The sequence below is a fragment of the Psittacula echo genome (genome assembly GCF_963264785.1).
Source record: "Psittacula echo genome assembly, chromosome: 6".
NCBI classification, from domain to species: Eukaryota; Metazoa; Chordata; class Aves; order Psittaciformes; family Psittacidae; genus Psittacula; species Psittacula echo.
In genome coordinates this window covers 27655035-27680350 of record NC_137743.1, presented here as the reverse complement: position 1 = coordinate 27680350, position 25316 = coordinate 27655035, and the positions used below count along the sequence as shown (strand labels likewise).

The 25316-nt window shown below is 36.9% G+C and overlaps 1 protein-coding gene across 7 annotated transcripts in view; it reads right to left on the bottom strand.

Annotated features, from left to right (window-relative positions):
• The window catches only part of PTPN4 (protein tyrosine phosphatase non-receptor type 4), a 114757-nt gene that overhangs the window by 53249 nt on the left and 36192 nt on the right, over positions 1 to 25316 (bottom strand). For all 7 annotated transcript variants that reach the window (XR_013957243.1, XR_013957244.1, XM_080621822.1 and 4 more), the window contains exons 2-7: positions 18134 to 18288; positions 10821 to 10928; positions 6876 to 6918; positions 6699 to 6777; positions 2519 to 2563; positions 2233 to 2285 (exon numbers count right to left, since the gene is read on the bottom strand). Coding sequence is in view for 5 of the 7 variants with exons in the window: in XM_080621822.1 (XP_080477948.1) it covers positions 2233 to 2285; positions 2519 to 2563; positions 6699 to 6777; positions 6876 to 6918; positions 10821 to 10928; positions 18134 to 18271 (466 nt within the window). In the remaining 2 variants the exon portion in view is untranslated. The remainder of the gene's footprint in view (positions 1 to 2232; positions 2286 to 2518; positions 2564 to 6698; positions 6778 to 6875; positions 6919 to 10820; positions 10929 to 18133; positions 18289 to 25316) is intronic.

Genomic DNA, 25316 nt, shown 5'->3' with positions numbered 1-25316 from the left:
GCACCGTGCAATGCCCCGAAAATTCACAAGTCTGCTCCCGCATACTTTATGATCTACAGCAAACAAAAATAGAGAAGACATTTGTACTCCTTTCTTCCCTTTTGAATACACACTCACATTCTCATGATATTTAAAGAGAGCTTTGAGTAGTTACTTATGAAGGAAGTTTATAAAGTGTTAAATTTTTAATACACAAATTCATGAATGCTGTCATAATGGCTAGCACTAACTATATATCTGAAGGTATTTTTTTCTTTTTTTTTTCACCTTTGCTTGCTTTCGTATAATTATATAATATATATATTGTTAACATCACAATTGCTACATATCTTCATTAGGACCTGCAAAACCCACCAACTCACTTTGTACTAAGATATATTAAGAACCATTTGTAAACTATTTTTTGCACATTCAATAATATGCATGGAAAAAAGTACACATACATACACCTACATTGAAACTACTAGAAAACTTTACTTGAAACTACTAAAAAGTGTGTATACATAATTCTTACACTTTCTTCAAATTTTAAGACAAACTAAAAATCACATTTGTTGTCAGAAAAACACACACAAATACCATTTGCTAAAAATACAGGGTTTGAGGCTTTCTAACTACAATGAAAGAAATTCAGCTTTAAGCATCTGCAATCCACGTAACAGATCTACAGTGACAGATAAGTAACACAACGTGAAAACTGGGAAGTTCGCAGCAACACAGCATGACGTGAGGTCCTAGGACTGACACTTTTATGGAGCATGGAAGAACTGGCAAGAGGAATGAAGGCGCTCACAGAGTGGGAGGAAACGAAAAGCAGGAAAGAATGCTGGGTAGTTCATCAACAGAAACAGATCCTATTTTAAATAATTTAAAAACTGGAAAATTGTGCTGGGTTTCATAACAGAGTGCCTGCCTTGCTACAATCTACTACAGAGATTATGGGACTGAGATATACATCTTCTATTTACCTATATATAAAATCCTGTATTATATATATCCTATATATATTTACCTATATATCTACCTATATATAGAACCCTGAGACCTAAACACAGAGTTTAGCAATAGGCAGCACAGAAAATCATTAGAGGTCTGCACATTGAAAAACTTAAGTGCAGCAGAGTCTGTCATATAAACGTAACTACAATGAACTGCACATACCCACCACTTCTACAATATTATAAAAATAAACATATTGCATTTTTCAAAGCTAAAAATGTAAACTTTTCATTGCGCCTGCTCCATTACAGAATCATAGAACCATATAACCAGATAGGCTGGTATGGCCTTTAAGATCATCAAGTCCAACCATTCCCCCATTTCCACCAAGTCCATCACTAAACCACGTCACTAAGGGTCATGACAGCACTTGCAGTACATATCTATTTCCCAGTAGCTGGAGTTTGGGAGCTTTGTTTAAGAGAAATTGCTCTATTGATTGATCTAGAAAAAGGTGACCACCTATCAAAACCGCACATAAAACATTGCATTAACATTACTATACATTTTTTCCCTGAAAAGATTAACATGGACACTACTTCTCTGGTACATACAAAGTATGCATCATACTAAATGTACATATAAGTATCTTTAATAGAAGAAGAACACATGAATATAGATGGATATATCAGCATTGCTTATAAAACTGAATTTCTGACAACCACAGATTTCAAGAACTAAGTGCTGAACAGTCTCTTAGTTGGTTGTTATGTGGGGTTTTTTTACCCACTGCAATTTCAGTTTATGAAGGAAAATGAGAAGAGAGAAAGAAGACTAAATCTTGGTCTTCAAGACAGATCTCATCACTGAATAGCTAAAAATTGACCAAATGGGTATTGAACTTCTGGGCCATATATGTCCAGAATTCTCTTCACTGTATGGTATGTTAAAAAAGTTTACGAATCTAAAAAACACTTTAGCATCATTCTTAAGAACTCTCCTCCACCTTCATAAAACACAGAAATACAAGAGGGCTATTCTGGCATTTTTTAACTGCATGGGTTTAAAGAAAGGAAGCAGAGTGCTACCAATATTTTTTCCATATCTAATTCAGCAAAACATGCTGGGAGATAAAAAAAACCCAACCATATTACCTTAATCATGAGAAAAGTAGCATCATGCCCACAAACATCACAATATAATGCTATACAAACTACAGTCTTTAGAAACCAATTAATACTACTTTTTATGTATTTTAGTATTAACATGCACATGAATACTAATGATACTTACACTGAACAGCATAGGAAGCCAGAAGAGCAGCAGTATTGTAAGGACACGGCAACCTGTTTTGTTTTTGAATTAAGAAAAAAATTAAAATTACCTATTGCGTATGAAATTCAGTTAAGAAAGCCTAATCTTTCAGTCTATGAACAAACTAGACAGATAATTATTATACATACTTCTCACTGCATAAACAATAATTTAATTTTTTTTGAAGGTAAAATCCCTCACCATTAGCTTTTTCTCAATTTTTTTCAAGTTCCATTTAATATTTAACACAAAAAAAATGTCTTACCTTCCAGTAAGAAGGTCCTGTTTAATTTGCAAAAAATACTGGTACCTTATTTAAAGAAATAAACAAAAACCACAGTAAGTAAAATTACAATTATTTAATAATTTTTCATCAATTTAATGCATTTTGCTTTCAGTTAGTGCAAAACTAAAACTTTACATTTTGCATGCTATTTCTTAAACTCCTGTGTGAAAGAAATTAAACGTGATTAGTAAAATAATAATATAGCTTTGTAAATTAAACTATTTACAGGCTATGAAGTTACATTATATTTCACTAAATGGTTGCAAATGTCACATTCTACCTGATTTATTTTTAAGTATTTGTGCTGAACTTAAACATAAAAAAAAAACCAAACCCAAAAAAACCCCAAAAACAAAAAAGCAAAGAAAAAGAAGCGTCTTCATGATGAATGGCAATATGGCAACCAAAAACTGAAGTCTGCATCTGTGTATGGGAGTACCTTAATAAAAAGGATTTGTACTCTAGGCAGATAAAATAAATTTATTCTCATTAACTATATGATATTATCCTGGTTCCATTGAAATTAATTACTCTTTGTATTCTGGAACTACATTCTTAAATAAGGTGGATTCTATTCTATGAAATGACTTCTGACTTCCCTTAACTTCTTAATTTTTCTTTAATTATGACGTGAAAAAGGCTTGTTTTAGAAATTCAGAAAGTCTTCCCATGTCTACTTGTTCAAATCAGCAAAAGGAATTGATGAACACTTTAAAACAAGAACTATCACCCACCAAACAGCAGCAGCAGAAACACTACGACTTAAAAAACCCAACAAATCTTAAACTGCAAACAGATTTCCCTCTAAATTATTCCCTTTGTTTCTCCAACAAAACCCAAATATTTTGTTCACATCTCAGAATGAATCTTTTTTTCATTCAATTTTGTTCCTTCATATTTCACTAGAAGGTTTTAGACCATTTCAAGGAAGTATAAATGTTCATATCAAGTGGTAAATCACACCTGCCATAAACCTTCACTGACAAAGATTTAAGTGGGGTAACAGACAAGGTTTACTGAGATGGCAGGATGTTAGCAGAAGCTTAAGCTTTCAACAAAACCCCTTATAATAGAGCATAAAAGCAGCTGGAGAATTTAGGCCCTAATGCCTTTTTATTTAAAAGCAAAAGTTGCACTGAATGGAAAGTTTAATCATTCCTGCTTTCTTATAAATTTATGCTGTTTTGGGACCTCCTGCCTCATCATTGTTATTATCATCATCATCACCTGGTTTCCTTCTTGTAGTTCTGATTCAAAAGCAGGGTCAGCCGTACCCACTCCTTATAAACACTCATCAAAATTATGTATAAAAAACAGTTCAAGTTTGACCAAAACCAAACATTAAATATTTCCCAATATTGACTTGCACTAAGAAATTAAAATCAAAACATATCACTTTATTACACATAATATGACTTCTCATAATTTTACAGTCTTCAGAAAGTGGATTAATTCCTACTTCAAAGACTCCCAGAAATGTTTACAAACACACACACAGAAATACAATCATTGACAAGCTAAATATAGTGGAAAGGTAAAACACTCCATGTTTGCAAGAAAATGTGGGAAGACACTTGCAGACCGACAAGCAAACATGTTAGCGCATGTGCTCAACTCATACAAAACCGTCTAGAGGTTCTTTAACTAATCGGAATGGCAAGAAGCTCAGTTGAAGCTTAACTTCAAGAAGTTAAAATGAGAGATCAGCCAGGCTTTAGAGACCTCAAAATATTTTCTTACTTTCCACCTAAAAATGTATATTGAAACCAAAAGAGAGACAAATAAAGGAAAATTTCTTTACCTGTTTAAAAAGCAATAAATGACACATCAGGGGAAGTTCAGGTTAGATATATAAGGAAGTTCTTTACTGTGAGGGTGGTGAGGCACTGGAACAGGTTGACCAAAGAAGTGGTAAATGCTCTATCCCTGGCAGTGTTTAAGGCCAGGTGGGACAGAGCCTTGGGCAACATGGCCTAGTGTCAGGCGTCCCTACCCATGGCAGGGGGATTGGTACTAGACGTTCTTAATGTCCTTTCCAACCCCAGCCTTCTATGATCCTATATATTAAAACGACATGCCTCACATGCTTAGCTTCAGCATCTCTTCACAAATACACTGAACAAATAAATTTTTCCTACTTTTCCTGTTAACATTTATGGCTGCAAAAATGTAGGTCAAAAAGCATTCTGTATGTGTAGCTGCACCTCCCATTTTACTTTCCTTTTTTTGGTGTAATGCTTTATTAGAAATATTCCATGGTATTTAAGGGACCTCATGACTAAGAAGCACCAAGCAGAGTCCATTTTCTGTCCACGGTTTTCAGCTTGTTAGCTAACCACCCCAGTTTGAACATGGAAGCCTCACTTATTATTGAGCAAAATGTGAAAGAAATCTGTAGAATAGCAATTTAGCAATGTAGCTCTGAAACAGCCTGCACAACAAACTCAGCTAAAACAATGAAGGTGGCACTGCATTACAGTGTTTTCATCTTCCTTATACAGATATATCTAGAAAAGGGTACAACAATTATTGCTAGCTGGAGTCAACATTAATAATCAAGTCCTTCTGCCATGAGCGGAACTAATAAAGCTTCATTTCCTTCCAAGACACATTCCTCAAGCTAAACTCTCCAACACACAGTGAGCTCTTGCTGACCTTTCCTGACCTGGGGCCTTTATAATCTCTTTCCCTCACATGAATTCACAGAGATCTAGTGAGACAAGAGCTTGCAATGAACCTTTCCCTCACATCTATTTATACTGCCTTGTATGTCAACTCATTCCTCTGTTTTCATGAAATTTATAAAAACTGAGTATCTCTGAAAGGTCTCAGCTTAAGCTGGAATTCCCTCAAGTTTGTGCTTTGTTTCTTTTCTTTTCTGAAGGGGGAAATACCTATTACACTAATATACCTATTTGTGACATGGCATCCTAACTTCACTCAAAAAAAACCCCATAGATAACTCCTCTCTCTTTATAACAATTCCAAATACAAACAAGTTTTCTCATGGGCAATTATGTCTATTAGCAAAAAAAGCAGAGCTGACCTAGATACAGCAACCACAGATTATTTCTCATCTAAAAGGATACTTTATTTATAACTTTGCATTTGCAGAATACCATTTAAAATAAACAGTTCTCTCTCTTCTCTAGTGTTTACTTCATATGAGTCAACATTCACTGTTTCCTCCATCTCCTTCGAAATATTACATATTGCCCTTCAATTCAAGTAACACTTTTTTCATTATTCTGATGTTCTAAATTGCCCATTTTTTCTAGAGCAAGTATTTCAATAAAACAAAGCCTGACTCAGTATCCCTGTGATTCATTTTAGTAAATTCTGTCTGCATGTGTGTAAAATTTTGTCCAAAATACGACAAATTGAAAGAAATTATAAACAAATGTGGACTCAAATTTTCAGTTTTGGTACTTACATTTCTAAAGCTATTCTTAATAATTTAAATACTGTTTTTTGAACAGTGGTGACCTGTTTTCAGAATGGCTGACATTCAAAAATTCCTATCCGTCAAACCACGCCACTTACGTAGAAGATGAGAACTAATTAAGAATACTGAAAATTTGAGGCAGCTCTTCAGGGACTAATTGCAACTCACAAGCTTTCTATCTTGATTCACAATGAGAATTTTCTTCAACAAACTTCAACACAGTGCTATCAAAATAAGCTTACATGCTTCAAGCTAGAACTACATACAGATTAATTTTATTAGTGTAAAGCAGAAAACTGGGGACGGGGAGGCAAGAAGAAAAAGCAGAAAGCTCAGGATTATTTTTAGTCACAGAGAACACAAGTAAGGATAAAATTAAATTTGTACTCATTGGTGAATAGTGGGATTAAGTTTTTCCTCTCTTCTCTATTTTCCCTTTTCTGTTTCTACTTAGTAGTATTTTCTTCACGTGGTTACTTCACTTTGCATATAAATTTGTAAATTTATTCACAGAAGCTTTTTGTTACATTGATTTGGTGCAACTGCATAGTTCATATCTGTAATTATTAGGCAAAAATTAGAAGCTTGCAAATATGACACAAAAATGATTTAAAACAAAATTTCCATGTTATCCCTTAAAAAATTACTGATAATTTTCCCCTTAAATATAAACCTTCTAGGAAAATGTTTTACTGTTAAATTAACTAGACCTACCTTGTATATTCTTCTTGGAGCTTGTTTGGGTCACTTACAAAAAACTTAACTCTGAAGTTCAAACTGTGAGGAGATCCTCCTGCAATCAAGCAAAGTTATTTCTAATTAATCAGGGTACCCTGGAAAAACAGCATAATAATGATATATGAATTGACCAAATAACATACATGTACTCACTTTTTAATTGTTTCCTGATAGGTTTGTTTGGATCCAGCCACCTCTGGAAAGAGACAAATTACAACATCAACTTTAGATAAACAAAAGAAGTACACATTATAGCCTTAAGTATCAAGAAATTGTTGCTTTTCTATTACTTTTTACTTGGTCTTTTATCAAAATGTCTTACTGACATACAAAGTTTTATTACTGATTTTTGAAAGACACCAACATTAATCACCAACAGCTGCTATTGTTCTTCCTTCCCTGAGATTAATCTCTCTTGTCCAGGAATCTGTCTCTTATAGGTCTAAATTCAACTATGACTTGGTTCTCCGATTATCACATGAGCCTGTGAAAGGTTATAACACAATCATGGTGTCATTAACAATCTTCAGCTACTCTTTAAAATTATTATCTAAGGTGAACAAACTGTAGCAGGGAAGAACTAGAGGCAGGCTAATTTACCCAACTCAGAAGTTAATTTCCTTAAACTAGTTCCAGTACTTTTGACTCTGCATTTTGCAGGTCTGACATACATAGGGAGTGAATTAGCTAAGTCGCTAATTGGGATCTTGGAAATCAGAGGCTCAGCACTCAGCCTACTGGATGAAAGGACTACACAGCAATTTTACGAAACAGCACCCAATCTTTACCATCTTTATGGGAGAAGACTGCTGTGGGGAAGTACAGAAAAAATCCTTACAAAAATCAATGCTGCAAATTTCAGCTAGAAGTATGATTCTCTGGAAAGCCTACAAGTTGTTTAAACTACTCCCCAACACCAACCCAGCAGACTGCATATACCAGCATAGTTCACTTAACTTGTAGAATCAACTAGGCTGGAAAAGACCTTTAAGATCATCGAGTCCAACCATTAACCCAGCACTGCCAAGTCCACCACGAAACCATGTCCCTGCGGGCCTCACCTACACATCTTTTAACTACGTCCAAGGATGGTGACACCACCACTCCCTGGGCAGCCTGTTCCAATGCTTAACAACCCTTTTGGTGAAGAAATTTGTCCTAATATCCAATCTAAACCTCCCCTGGCACAACTTGGAAGTGTCTCTGCTATAAATACTGTTCAATTCCTCATCCTGCCTTGCAATGCAAGCCTACAAGCCTCTGGAAGCAGTTATATGGCCACAGTTCCTATGAAGTGACAGTGACCTAACCCTGTATGGCATGTAACTACCTCACCTTTATCACAGGACTTTTTTTGATTTTTTTTTTCATATGAGGGGGAGGAGGAAGCAAACACAGAGAGATACCTGACCTATCTGACAGACACTGTAGATCTGAAGTTAATTATGAGACATTCTATACATTAGCAATAACAAGTAATGATGACTACATCTAAATGCATTATCCTTGTGGAGGATGTCTTAAGAGAGACCAAAGAGGCTGTTTGATACATCTTAAAGAGTATCATTATGTCAAAGAGAAAACCTCAAACAGGATCAATTAACTTGTAAGACTGCATGTAAAGGCTTAATAAAGGACCCTCCCACCAGCGATACACACGAATATTATATGAGAATCTTTCAACACATGGTGAATCATACTTGCGTATCTTTAAGCAAGGGGTCATGATCCAATATATCTGATAAATGTACAGATATGACTGACAATCCTTGGATTTATATTTTTCTTTTTTGTGAGAAATACTGCTTGAGATTATAGTCAATCCATAAAACCTGAAATTGAAATGCCTAGCAGAAAAGCTTGTATTTACATTTCCTTCTGGTTGTAAAGACAGAATCATATGCCTGTCAAAGTCCCTCTGGGTGGCATCACTTCCATCCAGCATGTTGACCACACCGCATAGCTTGGTGTTATTGGCTCCTACTCACTCAATCCCACTGCACCCTTACTCCAACTACATACTAATACCCCCTTCTCGGCATTGCTCCAGGCACCCAGAGGCCAAGACCCTAACCAAATATTCTACTCCTGCTGTATACAGCTTTATTGCATTGACTTTTCCTGTGATATTAATATTCTACCAAAAAAAAAAAAAAAAAAAACCAAAACAAAAACCAACAAACAAACTTGTGCAGTTTATGAAATCCATGTCTAGGCACAATGATAGATGTTTCAAGCTCAATTAGTAGAATCCTCTTTCCCCCATCACCTTTATCTCCTGACATATTGGCTGTATCTCAGCAATATTCTGCTGTGTTATTTCAGAAGTAACTAGAATATTTGTCAATCTAATCTGGTTTCTTTGTCCAAATGAACTGAGTGTAAACAGATATTAAAGAAAAAAAAAGGGAATTAGTCAAACCCATAAATATTTCATGACTAATATTCATAATATTTCTATTTCTCCGACACATTGTTTTCACATCAACTAGATATGTGCTAAAAACCTTTAAAGGATGTTCTTATATCAAGAGCTCTGAAGTCATTCTTCTTTTGGACTAACTCTTTCCCAGATCTTCTATTACAGTGTTGTGTTCAGCTGCTTCCAGATAGATAAACTAAAAAAAAACAGAGCTTAGACATCTAAGCTTTGAAAACTCAGATAAATGAGAAACACTACAAACTTCTCAATGTTGAGTGAAATAGAGTGATATTCAATTACATACTTCTTAAACAAAGTTGAAAAATAATTCAGCCTTTTCTAGAGCATGCCTATGTCTTTTCAGCCTGGAAACAAAGTTTAGAATATAAAGATGAAATGAGGCCAGTCTGCCAATGTCTTAACAGAACTAGCCACAAGATTACAATAGGAAACTCTAAAGTATCTACCACTGTGCTATATGGCTCTGTTCATTTTAATAATGTTACCAGAATGTAGAAAGATAATATAATTAAGAATAGTTTGCTCTAGAGAAGAAAGAAATGTGCAAGTAGTTCACTATTCTGGCAGAAAAATTATGGCTGTATTACGATTTCTTGATTCCTATGCTACATTAAAAAAAGGCATTAAAAATAGGTAAAAGAAAAAACCCAACCTTTTAGTAAGATAAAAAAAAATATTCCTTCTATTTAGAACAGTCACTCTTGATAGTAAAACAACGGTAGATGAAATCTGCTCTTATTAAAGAAAGTTGAACTATTTTGTGAAATTCACTTTAGGTACTGAATGATTAACACTTTACAGTGTCACTTATCTCTATAGATCACATTCTGCACCATTTGTGAACAAAAACTACTTTTGACATACAAGTTGGGAGATAAATTTAGACCCCATCACTGACAAACACATATAATGGGAACTGGATAAGGAACTGTATTATAAAGAATAATACTTAGTTAAATTGCACTTTATAACAAGTATTGATCATTTGACACCTACAAAAGAACTTCCTATTTCCTACTCAGGAAGTATTCTTCAAGCAATCATGATCTCAGCCCTACAGCTATAACTATTGCAATAAACATCACAGCTAGATCTGTTAATTTCTACTAGTGATTTACAAAGTTTCAGTCCTACAGAATTTCCTTTCAATTAAAGCACATCAATTTTCATAAACACTCATTTTCAAAGGAGTCCCTTTTTCTGTTAAGTTGATGAGCTGACAGGCTTTGTCACAGTGGACTATATGCAGCACTATTGAAAGGGCTACAAGGTACCTGGGCTAGAAACAAAAATACCATACAGATCAATATAAACCCCCTCATAATTAAAAAAAAAATAAATAAAGTTACTATTTCTTATCTCAACAGAGAATGATTATGCAGTTTAGTAAACAGGCACAATAAAACAAGCAATATCCTTTTAATGCATTATTTCATAAACACAGATCTCAACATTTTACTCCAAGCACGCAAACTTGTAACTATTAACATTTAGTTTTATCACAGCTACAAGGTGATACTGATCAACTCAAATGACATAGTTGGAAAAGATGGCACAATGTTGTAATGGCTTCTATTTAGTTCTCTTTACAATGACACAGAGCACAGAATACGATTATGATTCATAAAAATGTATTTATAAAACAGTCAACTTACAGGGTTATCAGTAGATTCATCAGCCAACTGTAAACCAAAGTAATCTCTCTCTGTCAAATCGAGATGCTTGAAGACTACATCCAATAGAACTTGTCCCTGATCATGTTTCTGCAGAGAACAAATACATGTATATTTTAATTAACAAATATATAATTGGACACAAAGACTTCAGGCAGGCAGAGCACATAAACGTTCTTTCAGATGTGCTCTAGCAGCCTATATTTTAAATATCACAAAGTGTATCCCAGGATATTTTTAAATGAGCTTCATCTCGCTTTCTGAAACATATGTAAAGAATTATTATTTTTCCTCTTTGCCATTTTCTGACAGTAAGAATTTCTCACTTCTCAGCTAGCTACATGATTATTTCTGAAAGCCATTCATTAGCCAAATCTTCTGATATTTAAAAAGAGTACTGAAAAAAAAAAACCAGACCCAGAAAATAAAAACGCTAGAACTTAACAAAGAACTTTGCAGCCTTTTTTGGGTCACTGAATTTAAAAGTACAGGTCTGTACAAGTTAGTCTTACCTATTTTAACTGAAAATCTGTTCCTGAATCTAAACAAACAAGCATACTGAAAATGCTTCCAAAGTTAAATAGTATAGACAGCTGAAGCAGCCAAATATCTGAGAGGTATCATTTAAAAGCATTCTCTCAAAGATACCACTTCACTTTAAATGAATTAATTCAAATAAACTGAATAAAAATAAGATCACTTTTCAGAGGCAAGTGAACAAATTTGGTTTCTATTTCAGGGACAAATCTTACCTTCAAAATGATGTAAAAAATCCTTAGTTGTTCATACCTAGCAGTTTTTTGCCTAACTTGAAAATACTGCCAATGCAGTAATTGAAATGCTGAGTGTGCCATTATGACAGGACTCAATAAATACATCTGGTAAAATCTGAAAGGAATTTTCCAAAGAAGTTAAAGTATTATAGCTTCCTGAAGTACAAAAGATAAGGAAAAATTCTGCAAGAACAACTGTCAAACAGCAACATCGTCAACACAAACACACAAAAAGATGAAAGATATTATTGATACATTTTTCACCCAAATTTTCCACTTCTCTGGCACTAAGCAAGTTCCTAATAATTTTCTAGATGCCGAGTATTATTGATGCTACAGTAGATTTGACACATCTTGCCTTGTTTACTGCAGGCAATAAGACATTTTTAAAGTTTTTGAACAAAAACCCTGCTGCTCTGCTCCCAAACAGAGCAGAACTTCACTTCTCAAAGAGCTCATACAACAGTTTACCTTTTCACAGCTGTTAAAACAGAAGTATGTAACTAAAAGGTCAAAATAAGGTTGCAAGAATTTCATTAGTATCCATATATGAGAAAAACCTAGAAATCACTTTAGATGTTTATTAAAATCTAAGAGCATCCTAACAAAACTCATCTTCCTGTTTAGCTGAAATTACACGGAGGTTAAGTAAACTGTGAAAGCCATTTATAGGGGGCTAAAAACTCCAAGAAGCTTGATAATTCATTTCACAATGGAATAGAAAATAGATATAAGAAATTATGCTTGAAATTATTCCAGTACGACAATCATAAGCAGAGCTCTGCACATTTTAAGTGGAAATTACATAAGGCATGTATTTCAGGGCCTCTATAAATTTGGCTAAGTTAAAGTGATCTAAGAAGTGCTATATTTACTATAAAAAAAAAAAAAAATCATACAGAGAAAATTTCTCGATGATTAATGAAATGAGCAGCCTGTAGGAACACCATAGTTAAAAAGTTCACTACTGAAAGATTTATTTTCTGGTAACTAAAAAACAGGTAAAAAAACCCTAAACAGATGTTAACATAATAAATACACAACAGAATACATGCATAAGACAATTTTAATATACAATCCAAAAATACTCACTTTCATTTTTACTAAATGAGGGATTTCTGATATATTTTGAAATTAGTACAAATTTTCCAGCAAATAAAAGTAATTTTAAAATAACACAACAACACTAATTGCTTCTTGGCATTTTCCTCATTTAGATAAAAATCAGAACTCAACGAACTTATGACGGTAACTGTTCAGAAAATGGGAGATGTGTGGAACTCAAGTTTAGGCTTACATTTACCACAGCTGACATGTTACTTCTTCAAATAACATGCAGATATCAATTCTGTAGCTTTTTTCCAATCTAAACCTGAGAATTTATACTGTTTCGTAAATATCTGATTAGATGCTTCCTAACAAAGAATCTGGAACTTGTTGACCAGGTTGAACTTAGTAATTCAGAATGTCATTCTACGACTACAAAGAAGGTATTTCTCCTGCAACAGAGCAGCAAATTAGGTAACAGAAGACTAGTTTCAACATGAAGCATTTGTTTTGATCACAGTGTTTCACTCTCAGTGCAAAATAAAGATAAGCATCTAGTAAAACCAGACCTCAGTTTAACCCATCTCTGATATTTATATAATGATGTTACAGCTTGCCAGAGCAGGTGAAGGTCACAATCCTACTTGTTGTGAAGGTCCAGAATACTTGTAATACTATCATAACTATTAAATAGCTGCTATAAATTATAAAAAGTATGATAACAAGTTTCTATTTTTGCCTTTATATATTTATAGATATATGAAAGTAAAACCCATAAATGTGGATAAACATAAAAAGAAACTTGCTTTATTCCTACAGATGAAGTTAAACATTTCCTCTTAAAACAGGGAATAATGGGTAAATAGATGAAAAACGGGAACTATCTAACATTAAATTGCAGTAGTTAGATACAAAACATCAACATTTTTTTGTATTATACCTTAGTTACTGGACTGCTCTTATCTCAACCCATGGGACTTACATTCTTTCAATTCTCCTCCCCATCCCTCCAGGTGCACGGCAGGGGGATAAAGGCAGGGAGTGAGAGAGTGGCTGCGTGGTTCTGAGTTACTAGCTGGGCTTAAATTTAAACCACAACAGCTGGAATATTAGAATGCTATGTGTACTTCTTATTAGTCATTGCTGGAGGCAAAATGTCTAACAAATTTTGGCCTTTCAGAACAAATTTGACATCAGCACCAGACATCAATATATTAACTGTGCTTTTTGAAGTATCTATCATCTACTGGCTAACATCTGGTACACTGGATATATACACATTAATTTCTAATTGCAAAATGATTGTTAGCTGCTTACCCATGTTTGAAAATTTAGGAAAACATCTGTAGTTATGTAGCTTTAATGCCTGCTTACCAACTACCACCATCTTCCTTATTTATCTTACGACATTCCGGTTTTGTTGCTGGCCTACAGAACTGGCCGCATCCACAGCAAACATTGGGAGCTACCGCTGCTGTGTCAGTCCAAACAAATCTGGACTTCTCACAACAGGGATGACAGGTCTCAGGCTTTCCTGAAGGAGGTCAAACAGCTCTGTTGCTCACCGGTCTGTGGGAGGCTTGCTTCTTCACTAGTGGAAACACTGGAACCTCTCACAGCTCACCGCAATATTTGTGTTGCAGCTCAAGCAAACACATCCCCAAAAAGCCAGTGCTGCACTACTGTCTCCTTTCATTCTACAGCTTACATTAGTTTTGCAAAAAGTCATCCTATTTTAAATAAAACTGTACAAGCAGGCTTTTATTTGTTTTCCTCAGAAAAAAAATTAAAAGAAAAAAAGGCAACTAAGTAATAATGGAGATTAAATTATTGAACTTTTTCACTTCTAAAATTAAAGGGGGTTTGGTGTAGAGGGTTTTTTTACAGATTTAATGATCTCCATATCATGTACTGGCTTTGAGGGAAGACAGTTAAGTCAGCCTGCACAGAAAAGATACAATTTGAGGTATTTAAACAATTAATTAAAACCAATTAAAGCAATTTGATCTTGAAGAAGCAGGTTTATGGTAATGCAAATCATCCTGATCACATTATTAACTCATATCAGTCTCACCACTTCCAGCTCCACGTGCTACAGAATATGCGTTTCAGGGCTGAAGTAAGCGTATGCTTCATTTGCTAAGCAGAGCATCTTATAGAAAGGACTTCTACTCTTCAAACATATGCACAGGTAGTTCCAACTGATTCTTCCGCCTGCAACCAAAATAACCTTTGCCTGGCTGCAATCCACAGGGATTGTTTGATTTGATTTGTTATTCCCTATGCTAGGTAAGTCTTAGCACAAAGAGAATGCCTATTTTGCAGATCAATGGAAAAGACTGGTTGAAATGTGAACTTAGAACATGTCACAAATTATCAAGAGACGTCTGTGATCAGTACCTTGCTGCTGGAGAAGAAAGAGCGTTTGAGTACATTTTTATTAATACAGCACTGCATGCTCTGGATGATTAAGCTTTACAATCATTACCATACAGAATACTTATAGCAATCACCAGGAGAAAAAAACCCTGCTAATTTATTTGATGTTATCTTTGTTCTTCATATTTTGAAAACAATTCCATAAATATTTATTGCCAACTACTGTGTCAACCACAATAAAGTAAAACACAGCTATAAAACCTGAAAACGTATATACCATGTAGGTTAGCATACATCTGCTATAACTGAATACTTTATTACTCCCTATTTCTGTAAAAAACAGATTAAGGCTAAGACACAAGATCAAAATCTTGAGCACCAAGGAACTTTTTATTCCTTAAACTCAGTTTTAATTGCCAAACTTGCAGGCTGATCTGTATGAGCAGTAAAGCGTGATCCATGCAACTAAAATATTTAGTACACTAGGGAGGTGGTGAGAACATATTATATAAATTTTTCTTTGGAGAAAGAGAGTAGACATTTGAGGATTTATAATAGGTGGTTCTACTCTACACAGGGGCTAGCATTCTCTAACATACAGCTTTTGAACAGCTAGATCAAAAAGAAGCATAACCTTCCATACCTATTGTACAACAATTATTTTCTATTTTAGCCAACTCTTACAAACAAACCCCTGCAAGATAGATACTTTAACAGAAAACTCATGCACCTGAAAGCAAAGCACACAGCATTTACAATTTCTCATGCACTTGTAATGCTTTGTCTCCAACTACATTCTGCACATACTACTTTTTGGCAGGCTGCACAGACTGGGAAACTGTTAGCAAGGATAAAAAGGTTAAGAGGTTAAGAGTAGCAGAATATTGTACAGAAAAAGGTAAAAGGGACATAGGAGAAATTATCCCAGAAAGGAAATGAGGCTTCATGTTAATAAATGGTCTATTTTTAGCCATCCGGAGAGTAGATATGCCTTGAAGACTGAGATTTAGTTCTCTTCCTCTCGCTGCATTTTCACAGAACCACAGAATGGTTTATGTTGGATGGGACCTTAAAGACCATCTAGTTCCAGCCCCCTTGCTATAGGCAGAGACACCTTCCACTAAACCAAGTTGCTCAAAGCCCCATCCAGCCTGGCCTTGAACACTGCCAGGGATGAAACAGCCATAGCTCCTTTGGTCAACCTGTTCCAGTGTTTCACCATCCTCATAATGAAGAATTTTTTCCTAATATCTAATCTAAGTCTCCCATCTGTCATCTTAAAGCCATTCCCCCTTGTCTTGTCACTACATGCCCTTGTAAAAAGACCCTCTCTTGTAGGCCACCCTTTACGTACTGTAAGGCTGCTATAAGGTTTTCCTTGAGCCTCTTCTCTTTTTCTTCCCTTCTTTTTCTTCTTCTAGTATGTACGTGTGCAAGTATGCCTGCCTCAACCCAACTTCCCTTCCTATTCTGTACTTAACACTATTTTGGAAGTCAAGCTGTAGCCATACAAAAACAACTCTCTTGTACATTTCCACGGCTTTATTGGATATCTAACTACTGCTTCACTCCATTAAGTTCAATTTTCTCTTCAAAAACCTTAATAATCACACCACCTGCAACTTCCACCATCACATCATTCAACCTTTCTCCATGTAAGTCATCAATTCTGTAGCTTATAAAAGATGAGTTCTCCTGCCCCGGGACACCCCACAGCTTCTTTCCTATTGAGTCCTGGTTCTTCTCACACAAACATCAATTTAAATGCTTTACTGTTCTCTTCTGAGGTCTTTGGCTGGTGATCATAGGGGTTTTTCCTCAAGAATGTGAAAGAAATGGTTGCACAAAACTATGAACATTTTAACTCCTTATCAAGGATTACAGATTAGAAAATCTTATGAATAACCTATTCTAAATTCCAGGCTGTTATGTGTAAGTTATTCACTCTTCCCAGTAACAGTCCTCAGCATTCAGCAACGAGCTTCCTGTTTTCTTTTCTGCCATCCTCAACACTGTGCTAGAAGATGGTAAGTTTAAATGAGGGAAATCACAGAACAAGAATACAATCTGAGAAAAGCAAAAAGCAAAGAGATACTTTAAGACGACAGTCATAACCAAATACAACCACATACATGATTGAACATCATTAGCTATACAGTCATGAGAAGAGTTACCACCTACACCTTACTCATGCTCAAAATGCAAAAACCAGAATGGAGCAAAACAAAAGCTTGCTTCTCATTCAACTCAGTGGCACAACTGTTCTCCATTTCCACTATATGATTTCAGTCCAGGAAGAGAATTGCTAGAAATAAATGATGCTTTGCATAATAAATTTTAAAATTAAGCTGGTTTAGTATTATAGAGGACACCAGAATGACTAAGTTCACAGTGATTTAGTATATATATGTCCTGGGTTCAGCAGTAGAAGTCACTTTTTCTCCTTCTTAGTAGCTGGTGCAGTGCTGTGTTTTTGACTTTCAGCCTGGGAACAGCGCTGATAAACCGATGTTTTTAGTTGCTGGTCAGAATGTTTAGTCTGACCAAGGGCTTTGTGAGTCTCATGCTCTGCCAGGGAGGAGGGGAAGCCAGGAGGAAGCAGAGACAGGACACCTGACCCAAACTAGCCAAAAAGGTATTCCATACCACAGCATGTCATGCCCAGGAGGTAACAGAGTTACCTGGAAGGGCTAGATCACTGCTGGGTGGGGAAGAGGTATCGGTCGACGGGTTGTGAAGTGTTGTATTCTCTTTCCTTGTTATTTCCTTTATCATTATTATTAGTGGTGGTAGCAGTAGTGATTTGTGTTATACCGTAGTTACTAAAGTGTTCTTATCTCAACCTGTGGGAGTTACATTCTTACAATTCTCCTTCCCATCTCTCCGGGAGTGGAGGGAGGAAGGGGGGAGTGAGTGAACGAGCTGCCTGGTTGGCTTTAAACCACAACAAACATGTGTGCAAGCATGACTGTCTGAACACAGCTTCTCCTCTTATTCTTTATTTAACACTATTTTGAAAGTCAGACTCTAGCCATACAAATCCAGCAAAGGTCAGCAAGCTCAGCGATACCAATCTGTAGTAAGCAAATTACTTACATTAACTCTGAAAGCTTGTACAGTGTTATCCAGGAGAAGAATGTTGCAGACCACCTCCGTATGCTGCCTGTCTCGTGCCAGCTCAGACGCTCGTACATTGTAGGTTCTGCCAGCAGGCAATCGGAAACGTGCGGTCATTACTGTCCACACAGGGTCTTTAGGCAAAACAAATAGAGAATTTAAAAAGATCAAAAAATGCAAATGGAAGAATGTCATACTACAAGGAAACGTCAACACACAGCAGGTCCATTGTGAAAAACTCCATTACAGACAAAGGAAAAATGCGTACTAAATTCAGGGTATCCAATAACAAAACAATGTCTTACAAATTTCAACACAACCTTATTCCAAAATATTTAGTCCTTTACTTTCTGCTGACTGTCCACCTCCTCCTTATTTTAAGGTTGTTTTGTGGAGTTTTGGTTTTTTTATGGGTCTGGGGTTTTTAGGGGTGGGTTGGTTTTTTTATTTTTGTACTTCAAAAGGCACTGCAATTGATGGGTACCATGGCTACCAGCACCAATTAAGTAATTCATTTCAGTACAAAACAGAAAAAAAACCCCTCAACCTAATGCTTCCACCAAAACACTTTATAGTGAAAAAGCATGAAGAAAACAGCAAATACACCAACATGTGGACACCTTATTCTGCAAAGCCTGTGCATTCACTGTGTAATCATTAGACATGAGAATACACAGCAGTAACAAAAACATCAGTATTGCTTTTTTTCCCCCCTTTTTAAATTGCAACATGCATATATAAAGATTTGTCAAACTACTGAACCTTCCATCTAAATAAATTTGATTGGATTTATGTATCTAGTTTGGAAGCACAAGTGATTCTTACTCTCCAAATAAGGAACTGTGTCCAATACAAGTCTACACTCTAAGTGCTGATAAATAGAATGTTAAGAATTGAAATGTGATGTTTGCTTTACAAAACTCAAGATTCTAATGATTACCATGCAACCCCCGTCCAGCAAAGTACTTATGTGAACACCTGATGCTACTGGCCCTATCCAATGATACTTGTTAGTTTCTTAAGTACCTCACAGGATCAGGGCTTGTAATTCACTTAATTACACACTCAGCAAACTATTTCTACGTCCTCTGACAAGGGCGTAAGCAAACAGAGTTTCATAACTTAAGTAGAGAACATACTGAGATAGAAAATATAAATACCTTAAGAAGTAGAAAAATAAAGCAGGTATTCTCAAAACTGAGCAATTTAGCAGGGGGCAGCAAACATCCCAGCAGTGATTAGAGCATTTGCCTGGATCATACAAGGCATCTGTGGTCCAATGCACACAAGTGAATAAGGATAACAAGCAAAAGATCAATCCCTTCCTAAATAGCTGACAGCTTAGATACACAGGCCTTTGTGGGAAAGTAGAAGACCAAGATCCAAGCTGCCAGTATCAGGAAGGCCTGGGACTCTGTGGTGTAACCTTCTTCCCACCGCGTGCAGCCAACCTCCTAAGCGACTGCCCAAAAAATCCCTGAGGTATTTTGCTTTTCTAGAGCACATCTTCAGCTCTTTCAGCATGACCACACATCTCAGACATTAAAAAAAAAAAAAAAAAAAAAAAAATTCTTTTTTACAATAATCCATCCTTGCAAAATGTTTCAGTTTTCACTGAACCAGCATTTTCAGATTGAAAGTACTTCTTTTCTTACCAGACAGCTTTTTTTTGGCTATTTAGTCACTCTGGCTTCAGAACTGCAATGCTGTATTCACATAGAATAACAGCAAGTTTATTTTTGTTTTGCTAAACCAACATGACAAACTGAGAAAGGATGAAGGCACCAGATAAACCCACCAGCTGCAAGCTAAACTCACGACCTTCTCTTAATAATAATGACAAATTGTGTTGCAAATATTAAAACTCCAAAGTAAAGCCTAACAAGAAAGTACATGTCTGACAACTCCTCATGAAGAGGCTGCTTCAGCTGTGCCTTCTACACGTCTTCAGAAGGCAGAAGAAAACCTTTAACAGAAGAATAGGAACCGAACCTCCATACCAGTGACCCAAGGCAACAACATAACTTTTCACAAAATATTTTGTCACACAGATATAACCTAAGTGTCAATCGCTTTATTAGCCATAATGGCATAAAGATCAGCATCTTTATCAGTGCAGCTACACAATTAACCACTATAGCCAACACTTTAGAGTGGTCCAATAATCCACAATTTTACAGCAGAAAAAAATTCTTGTTAAAAGCCACCATGCTTTAAGGGAAGAAAAAGGCAAATCTTGATCAATCTGGACATCCATAAATCCATGGGTCCAGATGAGATGCACCCACAGGTGCTGAGGGAACTGGCGGAAGTCATTGCTAGACCACTCTCCATCATCTTTACCAAGTCTTGGGAAATGGGAGAGGTGCCTGAGGACTGGAGGAAAGCAAATGTCACTCCAGTCTTCAAAAAGGGCAAGAAGGAGGACCCGCGTAACTATAGACCGGTCAGCCTCACCTCCATCCCTGGGAAAGTGATGGAGCACCTTATCCTTGATGCCATCTTAAGGCATGTCAAGGATAAGAGGGTTATGAGGGGCAGTCAACATGGCTTTACCAAGGGGAAGTCATGCTTGACCAACCTCATAGCCTTTTATGAGGAAATAACGCGGTGGATGGATGATGGCAGAGCGGTGGATGTGGTCTACCTTGACTTCAGCAAAGCATTTGACACAGTCTCCCACAGCATCCTCATAGCTAAACTGAGGAAGTGTGGTCTGGATGATCAGGTAGTGAGGTGGACTGCAAACTGGCTGAAGGACAGAAGCCAGAGAGTTGTAGTCTATGGGGCGGAGTCCAGTTGGAGGCCTGTATCTAGTGGAGTGCCTCAAGGGTCAGTACTGGGACCAGTATTATTTAATATATTCATCAATGATTTAGATGAGGGAATTGAGTGTACTGTCAGCAAGTTTGCTGATGACACTAAGCTGGGAGGAGTGGCTGACACGCCAGAAGGCTGTGCTGCCATCCAGCGAGACCTGGACAGGCTGGAGAGTTGGGCAGGGAGAAACTTGATGAAATATAACAAGGGAAAGTGTAGAGTCCTGCATCTGGGCAGGAACAACCGCAGGTTCCAGTATAGGTTGGGGAACGACCTGTTAGAGTGTAGTGTAGGGGAGAGGGACCTGGGGGTCCTAGTGGACGGCAGGATGACCATGAGCCAACATTGCCCTTGTGGCCAAGAAGGCCAATGGCATCCTGGGGTGTATTAGAAGGGGGGTGGTCAGTAGGTCGAGAGAGGTCCTCCTTCCCCTCTACTCTGCCCTGGTGAGACCGCATCTGGAATATTGTGTCCAGTTCTGGGCCCCTCAGTTCAAGAAGGACAGGGACCTGCTGGAGAGAGTCCAGCACAGGGCAACTAAGATGATTAAGGGAGTGGAGCATCTCCCTTATGAGGAAAGGCTGAGGGAGCTGGGTCTCTATAGTTTGGAGAAGAGGAGACTGCGGGGTGACCTTATTAGTGTATATAAATATATAAGGGGGAGTGTCACGAGGATGGAGCCAGGCTCTTCTCAGTGGCAAACAATGATAGGACAAGGGGTAATGGGTACAAACTGGAACACAAGAGGTTCCACTTAAACTGGAGAAGAAACTTCTTCTCAGTGAGGGTGACGGAACACTGGAACAGGCTGCCCAGGGGGGTTGTGGAGTCTCCTTCTCTGGAGACATTCAAAACCCGCCTGGACAGATTCCTGTGTAACCTTATCTAGGTGTTCCTGCTCCGGCAGGCGGATTGGACTAGATGATCTTTTGAGGTCCTTTCCAATCTCTCGCATACTGTGATACTGTGATACTGTAATCTTACTCCCTTTGCTTCCCGTTCTCTTCCTATTTTTGTCTTACTTGCTGATAAAGACCAACAGTATTTCTTCCTTCCTCATTACTGCCTTAAGCTAGATAGAAAGCTTCACAGTTTGAGCAACAAATCCATAAGAGCTAGCGAGGAGGAAATCAGCCCTGATGCTCAAAATCTTTTAATACCAAACAGCCATTCTTCCTGCCCTTCAATAGACCCAACCTGCACACCCAGCAAGGTTCCTGTTATAACACAGATGATCTTCACTCTAACCAAAAATACTGAAAAGTTGCAGACAGTAATTCAGGTATTTGTCTACATAAATTAAATGGTCAAATTCAACGAAGAAGGCACTGTATTATGAGTTTGCTAAGAAAACAGGACCAGCTATACTGGGTCAGAACAACAGTTCATCTAGCTCACAGACCTGAAGAGCAATGCCTTCTCACTCTCTTTAAGGAAGGAACAAACAGAACACACACAAAGACACAAAGATTTTTTTCCTCTCATACTCATACTCCAGGTCCCACATATGAATATGTAGCAGCCTGAACTACCACCTCAAAATAGACAAGTTTCTTCCATGAAACTATGAGGCTTTTGCAACAGTTTTACAACTAAGTATAGTAACTGAAATCCTGAAATACTTCTACAAAATGTAAATACAACAGCCATGATAGTAACAGAGAGGAAGGTGAGAAAAGACAGACTACTTTCCACAAACCACAAAGTTACTCTTTCCCCCTGTGTCAGCAAAGTAACTATGGAAGTACGTAGAGATTACATTAAAATGCCTTCACCATCACATGCTCTCTCAAAACTACTCCTTCTAAGATCTGCCAGATTACATGTAACTGCTTTGTGGCCAGCCATGTGTACAAAACCCATATTTAAACCTCTATCACCATATGTACGTACAAAAAGGATGAAGCTGTTAATAACAGACTCTGCAATTACTGGTCTTACTGTGACACATTTGTTTTACAACATAATTGGTCCCGAATGGTATCTGTATCATCTTTACTACTCCTTTCTCCCAGAAACACATGCACCAGGAACACAGACAGTATTATTTCTCCCGACCAGGTATTGCCATTCTTGCTGTACATTTTGAAAACATACAAAACATAGCAAAACAGTGAGATGACTAGCTACTGCTTATGAGGTTATAGATCATAACTATCTGATTTCCCAGCAAATACTGACACGTCACAAAATGACAAAACTGATAAAAATTCAGCCATGCTGGTTGCAGAATTCTGCAACAAAAATACATTATAGCTAAAGTTAGTATGGAAGTAATAAAGGATCGACCTGAGCTCCAAAATAAAACAAACAGTCCCAAAAGAAAAAGAAATAAAGACAAAAGCTGAGATGCAACCCCAAAAAATTTGAAAACTGGTTTAAAAAGCAAGGTACTACTCTGTGTGCACATCCATTTAATGGACAGTACCATGGTCATGTAGGCTAAAATCACTGGAATTAACAATCCAAAGCACATGTTGCTAACTGGAGAAGGACAGAATTTGCACAATGAACTCCTCTTTCCTCTCAACTCTGTGAAGGGACTAAGTTGTACATTTCATGCCTAAGCTCCGGTTTCAAGTGATGAAGCAATTCTAGGGAGTGTTCCCTATCAAAGGGCAGAACATTCTTGCAATACTGGCTTGGTTAAGGCATTAAAGAGCATACAGAAGCTTCATGAGTGAATTTTCGGCATCTTCTTTTATGTAAACTTACGCCATAAAACAACAATTTGCTTGGGCTTACAATAAACTAACCATTTAAACAGCTTAATAAATAAGCAGGTGGTTAAGAAGGTCATTAACTGAAATTTAATTTATCCAAGAGAGCAATCAATTCACTGACTTGAAGTAAAGAGTTCTTTTAAAGAGTTTGCATCATGTACAACTGTACAACCACCTCAGCACAGTACAGTATGCACATGTCTGTGCAACGACATGAGAAATTTCATTTTTCAAAGCTGATCTAAAGCAGGTAAGAAGCCAATGCACTGCCAGATCTCCATTTGTTTAGAAGCTGGTATTTTCACAACCCAGAAAGCATGGATTACCAGTGCAGCCCACTTACTGATTTGGGTCCAACGCAGTACATGAATTTCTTACAAGAGGAATTCTCCAAAAGCAGGCCAGACTCATAGAAAGCCCACATCCTTATAACATGATGTAGCTTGAATACATTAAATAGACTGCAGGCCCCATGGTTACTAAATTACCTAATCTAATTAGGAGGAAAAAAAATTTGAAAGTACAAAGACAATTTTTAAGGTTTAAACAGAGTAATACAACACAGTGCATTTCAAACAAACACTGAATTATATCTAGAGCCCATCTTCATATACATTTACTGAAAACACATCAGTGAAACTGTTTTAACCAAGACCAGTTTGAAACTGCTAAACATTAGCTGATTGTGCACTATTTTGAGGGAAATGGACATTAGTCCAACAAATGAATGTTCAAATTCTTTGTCTTTCAAAAATTTGTTTTCAAAGCTTTCAGCAATTCCAATGTAGCACACAGCTTCAGGACACTCTTTACAAATAAAATCAGAGCAGAAATACATTTTCATTTAAGTTAATCGACCCATGCACTACAGTCCTGACATCATTCCAACGATTCATACTTCATTCATTACTTCCTGCTTTCTGCTGACCAAACAATGGAAAGTATCCATAATTGTTGAAAGTTGATACCATAAACTTTGGGTCATTCCACTTTGTTGTCACTGGGTTCAAAGGTTCAAGCTAGACTTCAAGACAGGCAACAGCATCACTAATGATTTTGGGCTCTATCAAAATCTGCTGTTTCTTTTATAAGTTTACTTATTATCTGTAATATATAAATTAATCAAATTCATTCTGCTTAAGAAAAATAATACACTCTGGAAAGCTCTCATATGGCCACTTATTAAACTCTTCCTAACACTTTCAGTGGAAAAGAGGGACATTACATTTTTCCCATTGATGAACTGGGACAGTTACACATAACTACAAGCACAACTCCTTCAGCGCTACTACATTCCCAAGGAGTTGTCAAAATAGAGCAAGGATACAAGGAGACACTTAGAAGTTTGGAAGATGAAGTTTCCAAAACCTCAGCAACTTCTCGTCACTGGTGGGTAAGTGGACTGTGCTCTCATTAGCTCAGATACATGCATAGGCCTGGCAGCTCTGGGACTCCAAGCTCACCCTCATCAGCCAGGGCTTCCTGCACCCTTTAGAGCCTGGCCCTGAGCAGCCTCTATGCTTCATATGCAAAACTGGTACAAGAAACTTATCTAATCTCCACCTGCTTTTATGCATTCCCTCAAGACTTCTATTATCCACAGGCACTCTGAGCTGCTT